Genomic DNA, 19168 nt, shown 5'->3' with positions numbered 1-19168 from the left:
AGGAGCAGTTTTAGTCCCCAAATTTTGGACGAAAACAAATGTGGTACCCGATCTTTTAAATTTTGAGCACATTAAGTACCTTTGACGATTTTTTCTCAAATTGCTACCGGAAAAAGTCATGTGACAGTCACATGTCCGGCCACAATTGTATAAAAAACGGCCAAAAAAATGTCAAATGCCATTCTAATACTAAATATTAAATTTAAGGACTAATAGCATAATAAATAAAAAATCCAAGGACCCAAGGACTAAATAACATCATGAGTCAATTAAAAAATAAAAGAAGAAGACAACATCACATAGTATCTGTTCCGTTCCTCTTGCTTCGCTCTCCAATAGAAAACCCAAGAACCTCTTTGACAAGTACCATTCGGGTTACTTTGGGAAAGTTGGTATGAGGTACTTCCACAAGCTCCGTAACAAATTCCATTGCCTCATTGTCAACATCGATAAGCTCTGGTCTTTGGTTCCTCAAGAAGCTAAGGACAAAGCTACCAAGGACAACATCCCTTTGATTGATGTCACCCAGTTCGGATATTTTAAGGTTATGGGTAAGGGAGTTTTGCCTGAAAATCAACCTGTTGTTATTAAGGTTAAGCTGGTTTCCAAGACTGGTGATAAGAAGATTAAGGAAGCTGGTGGGGCTGTTGTTCTCACTGCTTAGGTTGTTTTGTTTCTTGGATTTACTAAGTCTGAGGTTCTATTAGTAGTATTATAATTTGGCACTTTTTTGGATTTACCCCTTTAATTTTGTTGTTATGAAATGAATGTTATTGGACCCTTTTTATGGATGTTTTTAATGTTATTCAGCAGATTAATTTCTGCATTATGGATGGGAAAAAAAAAGAATTCTTTGGGATTAATGTACTGGAATTGGAGCTCATTTGTGACTTGATTATGTACTGGAATTAGTCCAGTACATGCCTTGTTCATGCATGGATATTATGTGATTATGCTAAACAAAAGACCATGCCCTGTTTTAACATGGTTTTATACTAAGAGAAAACGCAACCCACTGGTTTTCCAGTGCACAGAAAATGGCAGCCTGCTTTAATTGTTTCGCGAGATGAAGAGATGTAAGCGTTGCTTCCATCTGAACTTCTAACCAACTGAACAGATTGCTGCAATTTCACTTCTACATTTTTGTTTTTCAACCAGCCTAAAGTCTTGTTGGAAGCTTTGGGTCCAATAAACTCTAGCAACCTAGGTCCATCATGCACCAAAACAACCTTTTTTTCTGGAAAATCAACAGCAATTTCTGCAGCAAGTTCAACTCCAGTAGGACTCACAAAGTTACCACAATAAGTAAACTCATCAAGTTCCAGTGAACTAAAATCTTACAAACAATTGCACAGAGTCAAAACCACTACAAAATATATGTCCAATCCAACTGGTTAATCCAACAAAAGATGACTTTCCAGTAACACGGTGATGCTACATAAGGTACCAAATATGATGCAGTGCACATTCCCTCTTTAATATTAACACAATATGTTTCTACATAAGGGCAGCCAACCTCATAATCATCATCATTTGATTTAATAGGAAAACATTGAGTAGCCATATCCATGTTTTTCTTCACTCTTTTCATGATTCTTGGGCAGAATTTCAATTTCTTCTACTTGCTCTTAGCCATATCTCTGTTTTGTTGCAATCTGGTCATTACGTAGTGCCTCAAAGATTCCATCAGCCCCACAATATGCTCCTCTCTAGCATGTAGAATCTTGCTGTTAAATGACTCACATATGTTGTTTAGCAACATGTCACACTTGGAAAAGGTTCTAAAGTGTGATCTAGTCCACTCAATAGGCTGCTTTGTACCCAACCATTTCGCAGCCTCAATGTCAATTTCTGCTAGTTCCCTCGTTTTTGTACTGAATTTTGCAAGTGTGGTTGCCTTAGCAGTTTTCCATAGTGCACGTCTCAAAGTTGTTCCTTTAAATCCAGCAACTGAAAAATTACTGTGTAGATGTTTAACACAAAATCTATGGTCACAATTTGGAAACACTGCCTCACATGCTTGTATGATGCCTTTTTGTTTGTTACTCATTATAGTCCATTCATAGTCTCTCTCCATTTGAAGATCCTCTCTCAACAATGTTAGAAACCACATCCACGAATCTTTGGTTTCCCCCTCAGTTGCAGCATAAACAATGGGATAAAATCCATTGTTAGGATCAACTCCCACAGCAGTTAGCAATACCCTCCTGCTGGACCCTTTAAGAAGGTCCCATCCAAGCCAAAAATATGTCTACAAGCAGCTAAGAATCCTTATTTAACCCCAACAAAACACATGTACAATCTTTGAAACTTTGTTGTCTTGTGACAGCATCACAATACCCATCTACTACTTTCATAATCACAGTAGTTCCAAGGTTACTCCTCTTTATTTCATTGATATAATCAGGCAGTTTCTTATAGTGATCAGTCTCATCCCCTTGCACAATTTTTGTGGCAGCTCTTTTTGCTCTATAGCCTTGATACTTACTTAAAAAACATTTATTTTCCTTCATTACCTTATTTGTAAAGCTCTTAAGATCTAGCCTCGGATTTTCTCTAACTGTCTCACAGTAATTTTTTGCCATCCAACTTGATCTTACACTTTCATTATGGTAAGAGAACCCACACTTGTGTTTCTTTTGAAAGGTTCTAACTTGCACACTGCCTTCCCACTCAACTTTCTAGCATAGATGTACCAATCACAACCTTCTCTAGGACACTTGGCCGTCACTTTAACTTTGTCATGTTTAACAAACTTAAATGGCCTTCCTCTCTTTATATTCCAGGTTCTGACCGCTTCCTTAAACTCCTTGAAGTTGCTAAAATATTGTTTAAGCTTAATTTTAGGATTATGCATGTCCTTGGGATTAAACATTGGTTGTTTCCTACATTGTTCATCACCACTTCCATGTAGACTTTCAAAATCAGATTCAGAATCTGGCGCAGCATCTACATCAGAATTATCAACATCACTCTCAGAATCACTTCCTATATCCCTCTGAGCTGCAGCAATCATTTTGCCTTTAGCAATCATTTTTCTTTCCTCTTCTACTTGATTCTCAATCCCCAACCATTCTACATTCTGATCTACATTATCTTCATAATCATCATCATCCTCTTCCTCCATCTCATAGTCCGAGTCCTTACCAGAAAATACCCCTGAGCTAGCATCTGAATTGCAACCATTGTGTTCTTCAGATTCACCATTTATACCTCCCTCTAAAACATAATCATCATCATGATCATCCTCCTCATAATCATACCCCATTTGTAACCTCAAAATTTCAGCAAAAGAAACCTCAATGTACAAGTCAACACGCCTACCATAATCTAGATAATCTGCACAATAAGCATATAATTCCTTATCATGCCAAAGCCTGCGAAATCCATACTCTTCTACAAGAATATGGTACCTTTTATCGCCGTAGACCCTTGCTTCATTTTCAAGCATTCTATCCATCTCAAACAAACTAATCCCAGTCACTTCTACATAATCAAACACACATATTTGCCCTCCTTCATAATGTGTATCAGGCCCATTTATACATTTTCCCCAAATATAGCATCTCATGGTGATTTTAGTGCTACCATTTCCTATATTTTAAGAAGAATAGTTCAAACAGTTAAACGAGAGCACATATCACTATTATGTATGTAAGAAATTTAAGACATATTGATCAACATTCAAATTAATACTAAGGGTTTAATACTCCAACAAAACCACTTATAAAATGCCGATTGCAATGCAAAAAAAATTTGATATTTTAGCTACAACTAACAAATATTGAAACATAAAAATGGGATATACAGTAGATTATACTCTGGATTAAAACTATTTTTGTAATTTCTAGGAGAATCCATTGTCCATTTGCTTTAACACTCCCAAAGATTAGTTTTTTCAGATGATAAATGATATTTTGTTACTTCTAATTTCACCCTAAACTCAATATTGCTGTAAAAATTACACGAGGACAGCTGTATTTACTTACCATCATTTGGGGGTGGCTCATTATTCAATTCTTCGCTTCTGATTGACACATCGGTTCACAATTGTTTGATGCTCCCCAAAATTTGCCAAGTTTTTTCGAATTTTTGGAGCCAACTTGAATTTTTGTTGAAGTTCGGTTCTTGGGTTTTTTATTTGAAAGCGAAGCAAGAGGAACGAAATAGATACTATGTGATGTTGTTTTCTTCTTTTATTTTTTAATTGACTCATGATGTTATTTAGTCCTTGGGTCCTTGGATTTTTTGTTTATTACGCTATTAGTCCTTAAATTTAATATTTAGTATTAGAATGGTGACATTTGACATTTTTTTGGCCGTTTTTTTATACAATTGTGGCCGGACATGTGACTGTCACATGATTTTTTCCGGTAGCAATTTGAGAAAAAATCGTCAAGGGTACTTAATGTGCTCAAAATTTGAAAGATCGGGTACCACATTTGTTTTCGTTTAAAATTTGGGGACTAAAACCACTCATGCGTCATAGTTTAGGTACCAAAACTGCATTTTTCTCTAATTCCTTTCAATATCTTCAAGTTTATTTTCCTTTTTTTTTTATTGGAGAAATTTGGAACTTGCAGTAAATCTTATATTACTTGCCTATTCATAATGGTGAGATTATTGATTCAACCGTCAAACTCTGCTTTTGATTCAAAATTTTATGTCACTTGCCCTAGTTTTTCCTTGAATGTTTGTAATTTATAACCAATTTTTTCATGAGATAATGTAAGTTATTTGAGATTATTTGGGATATTTTTACTGTAGCACTTTTTGTGATGTGATGTATGTGAGATAAAAAGGTAATTGGAAAGATAAAAAGGTGTATTGGAAATTGTAATAATGATGTAAACAAATAAAATTGGGTAAATAATGCTCAATCCAAACAAACTCATGAGAAACTTTTCTTAGAAGTGTGTCCCAATAACTACCAAATAGATAAAAATACAACCCTCTTAACTCACATTGCGCCACGTCAAAAGGAGAAGGGAGGAGCTATGCTAAAAATGTACATATTGTCAATTAAGTCCTTCAGGTTTGCACTCTTGTTCCAAATAGTAAGTAATTGTTGAGAGGTATTTTTGTCTTTAGCACTGCTAGGTTTGTATTTAGCCCCTAAGCGTTAAAAAAAGGTCCAAACAATTCCTTACTCTCTTTTTTTTTCCTGTCGCAACGATAACGTTACCGTGACATAATCTATCTTATTACTAGGAGGGAAGTCTAAAGAGCATGTATAAAAAATTAACAGCTATACAGATTCGACTAAACTAAAAAGGTATTCTGATATCTCTTTCAAATTTTTTTCATTACAGATATGGTTCGAACCTCCAATTTACAATCAAAGTGATTAAATAGTTCCTGCTCATGAGAGAAATTTTGTTTTGATGGCTGAATTGTTTTAGTGCGGATGGAGTTTGTGTGTCACATTTTTTGTTCTTGGATTTCGGTGAACTTAGGATCAATTATTCGAGACCGAAGGATCTTTTTAAATTATAACTATAACTAAATGCTTGGATCTTTGGTTAATTTCGGACCGAAGGATCTTTTTAAATTATAACTATAACTAAATGCTTGGATCTTTGGTTAATTTAGGACCGAAGGATCTTTTTGGATTATAACTATAACTAAATGTGTTTCTAAATTGCACAAAATTCATCTGATGATTCATCACGTGGTTTGTTGATTGAAAATGCCATTATCTTATGTCAAGATTTCATGTGTTGGAAAGTTTCATGAATTCTTAAATTGTTTAATGTTTCTGCTCATAACCTTGTTTAGTATGCTATTAATTTTTTAGATTCTTGTAGAAGGAAAAACTTTTCTCAATCTTTTTATTAGTTCTGCACTTGGTGCGAATAATTTGATCTCATGGTTAATAAAATTATTCTATTTTATTATCAAAAGAAAACAAAAGAAATCAAAAGAGACAGAGAGGTCTTCCTCATTTTTGGCTGACAATCCGAGAAATTTGCTTCCCATTTCGACTATAGAATTCTTGCTTTACTTAGGCCCTGTTTGGTTCTTCAAAAGGAACCACAAAGGAAAGCAATTTCGGGAAAGTAGCGGGGAAATTGTTGTTCATCTTCACTCAATTACAACACATTTCCTTACTAAAATATGAGGAAATGGAAGAAATCACTGAAAACCGGATCAACGTAACAGACTTTATTTGGGTAAAAATATCAAAGGACCGGACAAAATGTAGATCCAAACTGGGCTATAAGAGAAATCGGGTCAAATTAAATCTTCTCCGACATGGCTTCCGGCAGTCGTCGTTGCCAATTTTAGAGCAAGGGTGATGAAAGGCTCTGGGAAAGTGCAAAATCACCTCGAATTTCTCTATTTTGCCATAGGTTTGCCCCTTGGAGACTTTGAGCCCTTTTTTCTTTTAATTCTGTTGCTTTTCTTCTGTTTTGATTCACATAGAAACTGGTTTTTCTGTTCATTCAGGAGATTTTGTACCTATTATATATTTGTATTAAGGTTAACTGATTTTTATTTTTTCGCATTGGTGTTGTGAGTAGACTATGTTAGTACCATTCCAAACTATTCAATCCCTCAAACCGTTCGACGATGATGATTTCCGTGGCAATACCCGTAATGTAGGTTGGCATGTATAGTATTCCTGATTCATGGCATTAGGAATTTGTCTATGAGTCTGCATAAATTTTTATGTCTATTAAATGATACATGCATTGGTTGTATCAAGAGATGAATTTTAACTTGTTCTGTATCTGTTCAAACTAACTTAAGTTACCTACAAATAAGCACTAAAGTCACAGCTAATCTTGATCTTACCAACATTTAATTGATATATTCTTTGAATTTTCTGAATCACAACCTTGCAGGCAAGTTAGAGATTCTTAATAATACATGGCCATCAGAAGTAAAACCAGGATGATCAGAATCCTTTTAGAATATTATTAAATTAGCAGTTTGACCTTAGGAAAATATTTGTCATTATCACTAAGATACAGAAAAGAACTGAACTTCATCAGTTTAGCCCAGAAATAGGAACCAACCATATGTGACATGTCATCATATTGTGTAATCTACAAGGAATGGTATGTGAAATTCGTGAAACCTCTAACTAACTCATGACATCAATAAAGTTAAGATATTTGTGATGTTAAATAACCAAACTGACAATTATTTATTGTTTATAAGGGTATTGCAGGTTGGATTTCTATAAGATATTCATGGTTGAATTCTGTCCAGTGGACTCCTGAATTTGCCTTGACTCAATCTCATTTTATGTAATTTCGACATGGCTAGTGTAAGGTATTTGAGTTTCAACAAAAATTCAGCAATGTTACTGCAAAATGAGATTTCTTTGTTAAAATGTGGTTGTACATGCTATTGTTGATCAAATGCCAATGATGAGTTTCTAGAGCATGTGCAAAAAATTGAAAGTGAAGCAATGTTCCAAGAAGATAGGTATGTGACAGAATCATAATGGAAGACATGGTTCTTTTCCCTTAGTAGAATCTTCTGTCCTAAGATAATCGAATGTGCTAAGAAGATATACTAGTCGCAGATAGAGGCTCTGAAGTGTACTCCTATGCCATAATGACAAAATGTATCTGTTTAAATGTTAGAGGCATAATTGAGCAGCCAATGTATTAATAAAATGTCTTTTGTGGCGTTGCTGCTTCAGACTAGGATATGGTTATAGATCTGCAATAGCAAATGACTCAGTAATGAAAAGCATTACTATTATGCATAGAAAAGTTGTACCCTTTATCTTTTTTCAACCTTTTAACTTTGAAATACTTCATATAAACTGCCTTATATGCAGTAGTTGCAACTACAAAGTTTACTTTTCATTCTTTTGTTTCTCCAAAAAGCAAATAGACCATTATTCGGTTGATATTTTACCATAAATATATGAGGTAGTGGATTTTGATGTAATTTTAGATTATTAGGCCTTTTTTTGGGAATAAAGAGAGCGATTTTTTTAGGTGAATTTTACAATTTTTTTTATTTCTTTTGAATTCTTTGGATTAAAATATTGGTTGTTTTTCAGTTTTATGAATACATTACTCGTTTCAATTTTATGGAGTTTTGGGGATTCAAGCTTGCTTTTGAACTTAGTTTTGTAACAATACAATTCTCTTACTAGCTTAGTCACAATAGAATTGTTTATAGAATCAAATGAATTCTCAATGTTGTCCACCATTTAGAACTTAACCATGGTTGTCCACTTTACTTAAAGTAAATTAAAGTACGATACAATTGTTAGGCAAGTTTAAGAGTGAGAATCATCGTTCATCCAAGTGCAGGTTCAACAAAATTGATTATGATTGATTTAAGATGAATTTTCTTTTCTTTTCATGTTTTCCAATCCCATTTCTTTCACAAAATCCATGATTCAAAGAAAAGAATTTCTGTGCAATTTTTTGCCATTTCCCTACTACTTTATTTTGTTTCCCAAACAAGAGAAAGGATTAGGTTTTCACAAGGAATTTACCTTCCATTTGCTCACTTTACTTTCCTCACTGGTTTCCTAGAACCAAATAGGGCCTTAGTGATTGTACTTGCGGGGATGAAACCCACATAATTGTACAGAGATTAGGTATTACCCAAAACTCAGGGATTTTTTTACCCAAAAAAATGTTTGGCCGTTTGACTTATTGGAGTTGTAACCATCAGATTTTTGCAGAAAACCCATCATTGAAAATTTTGGTTTGCAGGATTTGATTTGATGAGCAGTTCTTTCACTCTTCCTTTCCTCCTGTTTGTTGAGAAATTCTTACCATCTTTTCTTTTTTTCATTTTGTCCAGTATATCTGTAAAATAGAGGTTCACATATGACCAAACAAAAGAGGAGAAACATAGATACAGAGCTTCTTACCGAAGGAGAAAAGCTTTAAGAAAGGAATTTCCCTGGAGGTTAGTTTTTCTTGCTCTGGATCATTAATGTGCTAGAACTTTGGTATTATGTATTAGAGGAGATTCAAAATTTTAATTTCTTAGCCTCAGGTGTCTATAGTTTTCTCTACTTTTTATGATAAACTATTGGTGATGTTTCTTAGTATTAACTGCAACTTTCAGTGGTGGTCTCCAGTGTTCTAAGGCATCCAGATGTCAATAAGGCCATTTTTTCTAGTTATTATTTTGTTTTCTGCCAACTAAGTGATTTTGGGTTGGGTTTAAACTTGGAACGTATGTGAAATTCTTGCTTGCTATTTTATTTATTAATTATTGCGAATGTGATTTGGGGATGAAGATTGGAGTTGATCATCATTTCTTAATGAATTTTTCCCCTTAATGAATAATTTTAAGGATAAGAGATCCAGGGAGGAAACATATAGATTCCTCCCACCCTGTTGTCTGGTTTCTCTAGAAAAACAAAACACAAGTAGAGGCTTTCTCTCTATTTTCAGCTACTTTGTTAAGAATTTAGTTTTCAAATTTTTTACTTTTTCTATTCCTTTTCCTTATGCAGAACCATTCTCTAACAAAGATAGCTATTTCTTGTTTGTCTACATGGCTTTATAGGGTTGGAGAATCAACTGAAAAGGAAACGTAGTTCAAGTATCTCTGTTTTAAGGTCACCCATTAATTTTTGCAAAAGTTGCTTGCTTTCTGCTTGATCATTTGCCTGTGAATACATCTTAACCTTCAAATTAGATTATAGTTGTGTGTCAGTGCCAAGCGGACAATTATACTTGCAAATTTCTCTACCACTTGATTCATTTACAAAAGAATGATTTTATTAGACTAGAGAAAAATGATGGGACTTGATGGCAGCTTTTGTATGTTTATTTTCTTTCTTTTTTTTTTTGTTTTAAATAAGAATGAGAAAGTAGTTGTCTCCTCCTTCCCCTATCCTACCTCTTTCTATGGCTTCCTAGCTTCCCTGCAAAAAGGAAAAGGAAGGCTTATCTCTATGATAAGTCTTTTTGGTAAGTATTTGCTTTTTTCCTCTCAGTTTGCCATTCTTTTTCAGAATCATCTTTTAACAATATTTGTTTTTTTTTTTTGTGGGTTTTGATGCTCAAATGTTGGAAATGTCAGCAAAAAGCAAAGTAAGCATCTCTTGTTTCAGGTGTGTGATCATCTTTTTCCAGTGAATTTTGCTTTGTATTGAATGGATTGCTTGTAAAAATATCTTTAGCATTATCTTAGTTTTCTCATCTATATCTTTATTCATGGACCATTTGAAGTAATGTAGACTGAAAAAGTTTATCCACATGATATAATGTAGATCTCGTTAGGAATATTGCTTGGCTTGCCTTTTAGCATAAACAATAGGAAAAAGAACTTTGGGTTTTGTCTTTCTCTTCTCTGCTCAGTAGTTGTTGCATATTACTGCTGTGACTTTATATTTCCATGACTTCTCTTTCACTTGCTCTGGTGTTTTGAGTATGGGTTAGTATTAGACAGAATTTGGGTGAAGATAAAAAGAAAAAATGGAGTCTAATGCTAAGACTAATAGCTATGATCCATTATTTCATGAGGTTATGGTGGTGGTTAACTAATAGCTTATTCTTTTGTCTCTCACAAAAATAGTGTTGTTGCAATTTCTTTCTTGTGTGCCGTCTGAATATGTTGAAAATCGGGAAAGAAGGAAAGTTTATTCTTATATGTAGTGCATCGAAGAATTAGTGTCCAATATAATGGTTCCTCTACTAATGAGCAATTCCGCAGAGAATTTTGATTTAAGATATCAAATTGGGGGCAACTACTTTGTTGCTATTTAGAGGGAAGACAAAAATTTTTGCTCTCTTATGCAAACTGTTGGAGTACTTGCATCTACTATATTGCCTCTGCATAATTGCTACCTGCAGTAAGACCTCCCATTCATGATCTATATGCTTAGCACTCTCGCTTACCGTACAAAACTGAAAAAAGACGTAATGGGTATAAATGGATTGACTTAATTATATTCATTATCCAATTATAACCCGTTCAAACCCCTCCAAGTCATCCATTTTGAAAGCTCTATTTAAAACAGCTAATATTATTTAAGACTTTTCTCATGAATGCTACTTTAGTGCATTTATTTTTGCCCATCACAATATGCACAAAGGTCTTGTTTGATAACTCAATTTAGCACTTAAAGTTAATGGGCTCAAATCTTAACATGTTCAGACGTATTTGATAACTAAAAATTGAACATTTGAATTAATTAAGTGGTACTAAATTTTCGAGACAAAACTTGTTCTTAAAAATAAGTGACCTATTCATTTATCATTAAGTGTCATGTACATTTAAATGTGTTAGATTTAGTACTTAACAATTCAATAACCTATACATTTAAATGTGTCAGATTTAGTACTTAACAATTCAATAACCTTTAGTAGATGATGCCAAGTTGCACATATCATGCTAGAAGTTTGTTTGTCCTGAAGAATCCGGAAACAACTACTAAATGAAGCCCTGTGTAACTTCCCATACTTTGTCAATAAATCAGTTGTACTCTGCAATGATGTACAATTATCTGCATACACTCTCCTATACTCGGTGGAAGCTGTGGAAGTATCTCAAGTCTCTTGCATCCAACTAATTCAAGGATTTGAAGGCGACTGAGGCTGAGGCTCTTGATACTTGCGGCACAGATACTGATAAAGTTGTTTTAGCCAAGATTTAATTCTATCAGGGAGCATAAGCTCCCCAAATTGCAAGGGAATCCTCCATCTAACAGATTGCAATCACTAAGACCTAGTTTTGCCAGGCAATTTAATCCTGAAACAGATGGAAGAACCAAGACCATTGAATCTTGAATTTTTTGACCTAGCAACCAAGAAGATGAGAATGCTCTCCATGTACGAGATGCCATTGCTTTACATCCTCTGAAAGATAAAGTTTTTAGGTTTTTCATAAGTGCGACAGAGGATGGTGGCTTGGAGATGGCAGTTTCATCAACATAAAGCTCTTCTAAGCTTAGTACATGTCCTAGCTCTTCTGGTAACTTGTCAAGTTTTGAGGAGCCAGAAAGAATAAGAGCTTTAAGACATTTCAATCTGCAAAGGCTACTTGGCAGACTTGTGAGACTTTTACAATAGCTTAGATTCAACAAAACAAGGCTTGTAAGGTGCTCAATTGATGGTGGTAGTTCTTTTATTGCAGTAGCTTCCAAATACACCGCTTTTAAGTGATCCATAGTACGCAAGATTTCTGAAAATTTCCCAACTTTTGAACATCCTGAGAGAATCATCACTTCGAGACTTTCTAAGATAATTTGTTTTGGAAGGCTCCCAAGATTTGTGCAGTTCCTCGGATTGAATAGTTGGAGCCTTTTTAGATACCCAAGAGCAGGATGTATCTCAGTAAGACTTCAACAATCTTCGAGGATCAATCTCTCAAGATTAGGTATCCCTATGAAATCTGGGGTCCTTATTAACTCTTGGGAATGGCTAAGGTTGATGTATTTTAATTTGTCCAGCAACTGTCAAAAGGTTTTTGGCAAAATGAAGAAATGACAGGAAAAAGGGAAAAAGAAAAGACATCATATGGGTTCAAGCAAGATTCATTAGGAAACAACAATAAATACAAGTTTAAGATGGTACCTTTATCCCCTTCCGTAATTGTATGACGTGGCTATATTGTAGCTTGAGTCCTACAAGTTTTTCAGGTTGGAAACTCTCTGGAAGGGATTTTGAAGGGTATCCATGCCAGTTAAGCCACTGTATCTCATTCGGTATGCAATTTGGGCAGTGAGAAATAGAAGCATTATTGATTTTGATTAGCCTTAGTTTCTTCGTCTTTTCAAAGGCTTCATTCTTAATTACAACGTCTTTTGGGGTAGACAAGTCCAACATTTTCTGCCGCCGGCCAGGAAACAGGTTAGCAGGAGAAGAAAAGGAGAGATTGCATAAACAACATATTCGAGAAATATAATTGAAATATTTTTCTAGGTGGAATGAGATCACTTACCTTGTTTCTAGCCAAAGCGTCACAAATTTCCTATGCTGCCCATAGCCTGCTGTGTTTTCCTGGCTCTTCTGGAGCCTTTTAGTGAACAATATGCCAACCCATATCTTGTATTAGACAATGCATCAGAATCCTTCCTCCAGAAACAGTTACCAGAGATTTGTCGATGAGAGCCTTTATGCCTATATCAGGATAGAAATTGAAACTATTAAGTACTCTTCTGATGTGGTCTTTCTTCTTCCCTTTAAAGAAACATGCAATATCCAAGAAAATTTCTTTTTCAACTTCTTTGAGTCCATTAAAACTTACTTTGAGCTTTTCCATAATTTCACTTCTCCATTTAGCCTCTGCCACACAGAAAGCTACCTAAAACTTTTAGAGCTAAGGGCAATGTTTTGAAAACCGGACCGGACCGGCCGGTTCGACCGATTGAACCACAAACCGGCCATGGCATCGGTCCAGTTCTATGTTAGGGTTGATCATGCTAGAAAATCGGTCAAAAACCGGTCCAATCGTGAAACCGTCGAAACCGAATTGAACAGGTTTTTTCCGGTTTTCGAGTTTCCTCTTCTTTTTTTTTTTTATTTACGTTTTGCAAAATATAGCTTTCAAGATTCGAACTCATGACCTTTGTAATAGAAGACCAATATAATAATCGTTGCACTATCACATCTTATTAATTTTTTTTATAACTTATTTATATAAAACAAACACTCATATTTCTTTTTTCCATTTTTCTTACAAAATCTCATTTTCTCATGGCTCTTTCTTTTTAATGTTCAACTCTCTCTCTCTCTCTCTCTCTCTCTCTCTAACACATCGGCGATCGCACACATTTGATTTGCTTTTGCTTCTCTTTCAACAAATGCCCCCTCCCTTGCGCGAGTGACTTACGTGTTTCAGTCATCAGTCATCAGCACGAATTCTCCAGCACCATCAACCAGCTCTTAAATAAGTGTAGCTAATCTGGTAGTTTTCGGTTGGAATTTTCCCGAATTAAGGTCCTCTTTGAATTGTAATTTTCTGAAATTTTTGTAAAAAAATATATTATAGCAATATGATATAGTATCTGAGACGAAACAGTGATTAAAAACTGTGTTCGCAAAAAATATAAAAAAATTTTGAATAAAAAATGACTTTCCAAACAATGCTAACTTGCACATTTGTTTGCGAAATTTGGTCCGCCGCCCAAAGAACGTTTGGTGAACATTTGTCCGGGTTTTGAGATTTACATCTTGGACGGAATTAAGGGACAAAAAGAGTTATTTGTTGGGTGATCAAAGATCAAATGCGGTAAACCAGGTACAAATTTGACCATAATAAGTAGTACTAGTAAAATGGGATACAAGAATATTAATCAAGTAGTGCTAGTTTGCTGGATCCGTAGATATCATTAGGGCTGTTAGAAGGACAGAAATTAAAATTTTCATGCACCCTTCAACTCTAGCTTAACCGAACTGTTAGTTAACTAAGTTGGAAATAGAGTCCTAATTAATAACCCATACATGATACAACAAAAGCAGAAAAGCCTCTGCGCCTAAGGCGGGCTTTTCTTGCTGCTTCTACCTCCCACGCTGTCTTATTGGAATGAGGGGAGTGGAGCCGGATTGACGGCAGTGACGGAGTTAGTGGTGGATATCGCATTATCCAATCGAAAGCTCCTCATAATCTTTTGCAGGATAGTCCTCCTTAAAAGGGTGCCAACTAAACAGCTGAATGGCTTCGTATTCATTCAACACGTCCACCTTGTAAATTCTATCTACTTCACGTGTGACAAGCAAATGCTTATTTTTTGTGGTTATGATGATTCTACTACCATCACCGAACCACTGATGCTTTCCAACTAAAGCATCTAATTGGTCTAGGTGGTCAACGTCATCAAGAACAATAAGGACTTTTCTACAGCACAGTCATCTCTGAATCATATTTGAACCTTCAGAAACACTGCTGGTTCTCAAATCTTTTAAGCAAAGAATTTTTGAAAGAATCTTCTCTTGCAAATTTTCCAGACTTTTTGATTGTTCTCTAACTTCATGGAGAAAGATGGCACCTTCAAAATGTATGGATATTCGGTCAAAAACAGCCCTTGCTATGGTTGTTTTACCTACTCCACTCATTCCCCAAATCCCCAGAAAGTGTACCCCATCAAATTCAGCAATGCATTACTTTCTGAACTCGAGAATCAATACCGACTTGGTTTTTTTCTTCAATTGCTACGATTCTTCCCAATTTAGCCATCACATCTTCGAGAATTTCTTGGGTGCATTTAGACTCATGCTTATGCATGAAAAAGGAAAATAAAAGGTGATTAAAAATCATGCAAGAGGAGTTGCATTTATTAACCATATTCTCAAAATAGATAGATCTAACAAATGCTAATTTGGAAGAAACACTAATAAATGCTCCTACAGAGCAGATGCCCCAATATGATAGATAGATACTTCAATGTAATGTATTATGGAGTACCAAGCAACATCATTGTTTGTCATCATTAGAGCTGGCAAATCAACCCACTTAATTAAATTATCCGTCCATGAATAGATGGGTATGAGTATCTTAAATTTTTATTTATGGGTATAAATGGGTTACCAATAATACCCACTTAATTAAATTTATCCATACCCGTCCATAAATAGATGAGTATGAGTATCTTAAATTTTTATATATGGGTATAAATGGGTTACCAATAATACCCATTTAATAAATGGGTATTATTGGGTAACCCATAAAACCCAATTAACCCATTTAGAATTCTCTTCCCCCCAAGTCTCTTCTTTTCCCCTACCAATTTTTTTTTCAAAATTTTCATTTTGTCATGGTGTTAACTACTTTTGTTTTATTATTATTATTATTATTTGTTGATTTTATCTTATTATTTTATTTTCTCTTAGTTTGTTAACTTGCTCATATTTCAGCATTACCAATTTATAATAAATTTTAGCCTATTTTCTTATCTTTCTAAAATGAAATTTTAAATTTATATATAAAAAAATGTTAGGGGTTCAAAATTTTTGGATTAAGTTTTTATATTAATTTTTATAGTACTTAGTTCAAATTTTTATATTTTTATTATTCAATTATTAAATAATAGGTAATTTTGTGACATAGAGTATAAATGGAAAAAAATTGATAATTAGGCTTATTGAACATTATAAGTAAATATTTAAAGCTAATGATGGGTACAAAGAGCGGTACAAATTGATAACTTAGTTTGCAAAAGTGAATTTAAATGAGTTTACAAAAAGTTAAAATAAATGGGTTATAAATAGGTAAAATGAGAAGAATACAGAAGATGATCGTGTTTGACCTGTTGAAGAATACAGAAGAATAGTTTTTGACTTACTCATTATGGACTGGTTTAGGGGTCAAATATGGTTTTATTGCTCATTACGCGTGACTTACTAAGTTCTTAAAACAATTTCACGTAGTAAAATGAGAAGGATTCGATTTTTTGGCATCCTAAGTTTGACATGATATGACAATCGGACTTGAGTCACCTGGTTGCTACTTATCTTCTTTTGTGTACAATTAATTAACTCCTAATAGGAATGCAGGCATCAATGAAAGTACAGAAAATGTTTAGGTTGGAATAAGTTATTTCTTCATTTCTGTTTCATAACCTTATACGCATCTAATTAGATAGAAATGACATGAGTCAATAATTCGATTTAAAGCATGAAATGAAGGATTCTTCTTAGAATAAACTCGAGAATGAAGGCAAGGATCCTTCTAAAACTAAAATGAAATGTTGAAAAGAACACTAGCCAAATTCTGCCAGAGTGAAAGCATGAATATATTCACATGATACTAATTTTGATTATATGCAGAGCTAAAGCTTGGAACAACATGTCAGCTTAAAATGCAAGCTAAAACAGAGATACAAGCTAAAACAGAGATACATTTAATTTTTTTTAAAAAATGATGATAAAACAATAATTTTGCTCGGTTCATTGAGAATGTTAAAACTGATGGCAATTTTATTGACATACATCCCACAAAACACAAAATGGACCAGGGGCAGGAACGGTTGCAATGGAACAGGGATAGGAACGATTGTAGGTGTTGCAACCATTCCTAGTAGTTATGTATATTTTGCACACGGCGTAACTTTGTTTGCATATGGTGTGACTTACTTTCAATAACGTCTAACTTTAGAACAAAATTTTGCGGGTTCCACACATGTTATTAGAATCGATATATTAGATGAAATCTAGACCGTACAATTTTTTTGGCCAAATCTTGGCCGTGAATTGCCAGGAACCGTTCCTGCCCCTCTTTCACACAAAATGATGTGCTACAGAAATTCAGGTGTGACAAGCAAGTATAGAGTATGTTCTATGAAAACGTGCTAATGCATGTAACAAAAATTCAACCAAAAACAAAAAAAAAAGTGTTTGGATTGAGAAGATTTGAAATAAAATAATTTACTTCACAAATTTCAATTATCTTTTTATCTCATATACATCACATCATAAGTTATAGTAATTATTTCAAATAAATCATCCAAATAAACTCCTGTCCAAACACTTTCAGCTGCTTTGGGAAAATTTCAGGCGTTAGACACTTCATGTTAATAGATTATACTTTTGACAAAAACTAGCACAATTATCCACGCCTCTGAGCTCACAACCCTTAGATTTTTTTCGCTGCTGGTAAGGTTTGAACCCTCGCCAACAGCCCAAGGAGAGACTTAAGTCCCTCCCTGGTGGCCACTGAGCCATTGGCCCACTGGTTAACATTTTTGTGGTTGTCACTATTCTTTATTGCTGAACCCTGTGTACAATTTTGTCTTTTTTCTGAGACACACATTATTGGTTTCATAGAAAAATCGATGTAATTATTTATCAGTTAATGGTACAGAACGTTTTTTTTTCTCTGCTTTCCCAACCACACTGAGAAAATTGAATACTTGGAGGAAAAATGTGTGTATGTGCGAGTCTATATATATATATATATATATATATATATATATATATGTATCCTCTGCGGTGCATGATTTATGGATCAGTAGCAGTATCGGAATCATGGGATTGGTCAAGTCAAACTCAGATCTAATTTCTTTTAACCAAGACCATTAACACTTCACCTAAAACCACCAAATTGAGAGAGGAGTGAACCAGGAAAAGTTCACCAACAAAAGGATTGATGACCTAGAGGAAAAAAATACCAAACAAAAAAAAAATCTAACGCCTTATTGCAATTAAAAAATCATAACCAAATAGCCAACTATTGGCCCAAAAAGAAGGGATGCTAGTTCAAATTTTTAAAGAACAAAGCTAGTGACTTTACCCATTGGCAGTTTTGGGAACATCCCAGCCAGAAGTAGAAGAAGCTTCAGCAAGAGCTGCCCTCCACTTTTGAACCCTTTCCTTGTCCTCTGCTTCATCTTCATGTTTGACAAAACCTTTACCAAAACTGCCTTTCTGTTTTCTCGCTACAAATGGATCCACATAGTAAAATACCGGCGGAATAATTTGTCCTAACTTGTGGTTGCAGTCAATGATCTCTGCAAGCTCATCCAGACACCATGAAGAAGTAGGTTGGCGTAAATGACAACTGCAATTCTTGACTCTTTAATAGGTTGGCCTAATGCAGGTGAAATGGGTCTTCCTCTTTCAAGCTTTTCATCGTCTTTGAAGGTGTAATAATTCCCTTTTGTTGCAGAGCACTGTAGAGGAAGTAGACAAAGCTCTTTCGGACATCTTCACCCCTAAAGCACAAGAAAGCATGATAAGTCCATTTAGGAGCGGAAGGAGAAGAAGAAGAAGAGGAGGCAATTAATGTTTCTCATTTCTTGCTCAAGAAAACTTCCCAAGTCCATCTAGGAAAGTCCATTTAGGAGTGTTCGAAGTTGTTTGGATAGGAATGATTTGAAAAAAAAATAATTTACTTACATTATACACACAAATACATTATAAACACAAATTCTAACGTATTTTTTTAATTTTTTTATTATTTTTTATCTTATATACGTTGTATTACAAAAAATACTATCATAATTATTTTAAGGGATAATTGGAGAAACCTCCCTGAGGTTTCTGACATTTGCACTGACTTTCCCTGTGATTTGAAAAATTACACTGACCTTTCCTGAGTTACTAATCCTTTACAAATTTAGTCCAAATGACTAAAATATTGTTTTAGGGAGTGAAATTAGAATTTTTTATCAAATTTGTCCTTTGTACTACATGTCCAATGCATAACAAAATACTACAAATCAATTAACAATTAATAAACTTTAAGGAGTATAGTTTATAGGCAAATATGCATTACCTATTTAAAGTACCGG

General features: G+C 34.4%; 1 protein-coding gene and 1 pseudogene across 1 annotated transcript; both read right to left on the bottom strand.

The window, feature by feature from the left end:
• Positions 1-1618: 1618 nt before the first annotated feature.
• LOC140012735 (uncharacterized) lies at positions 1619-2585 on the bottom strand. Its single transcript, XM_072061026.1, has 2 exons — positions 2300-2585; positions 1619-2217 (listed from the first exon to the last, which is right to left on the bottom strand). Exons 1-2 carry the CDS (start codon positions 2583-2585, stop codon positions 1619-1621), a joined length of 885 nt encoding a protein of 294 aa, XP_071917127.1.
• An 8616-nt stretch (positions 2586-11201) lies between these two features.
• Positions 11202-18714, bottom strand: LOC140004583 (disease resistance protein Roq1-like; annotated as a pseudogene).
• Positions 18715-19168: the final 454 nt, after the last annotated feature.

This window comes from Coffea arabica, chromosome 8e (genome assembly GCF_036785885.1).
Source record: "Coffea arabica cultivar ET-39 chromosome 8e, Coffea Arabica ET-39 HiFi, whole genome shotgun sequence".
NCBI classification, from domain to species: domain Eukaryota; kingdom Viridiplantae; phylum Streptophyta; class Magnoliopsida; order Gentianales; family Rubiaceae; genus Coffea; species Coffea arabica.
Note: the sequence above shows the minus strand (reverse complement) of the source record. Positions and strands in the feature narration are given on the sequence as shown.

Coding starts and splice junctions, on each gene's coding strand:
- LOC140012735 (XM_072061026.1), bottom strand. CDS start 2,585: ATGGCAAAAAATTACTGTGAGACAGTTAGAGAAAATCCGAGGCTAGAT. Junction 2,218..2,299: donor ACAACAAAGTTTCAAAGATT/GTACATGTGTTT, acceptor ACCTTCTTAAAG/GGTCCAGCAGGAGGGTATTG.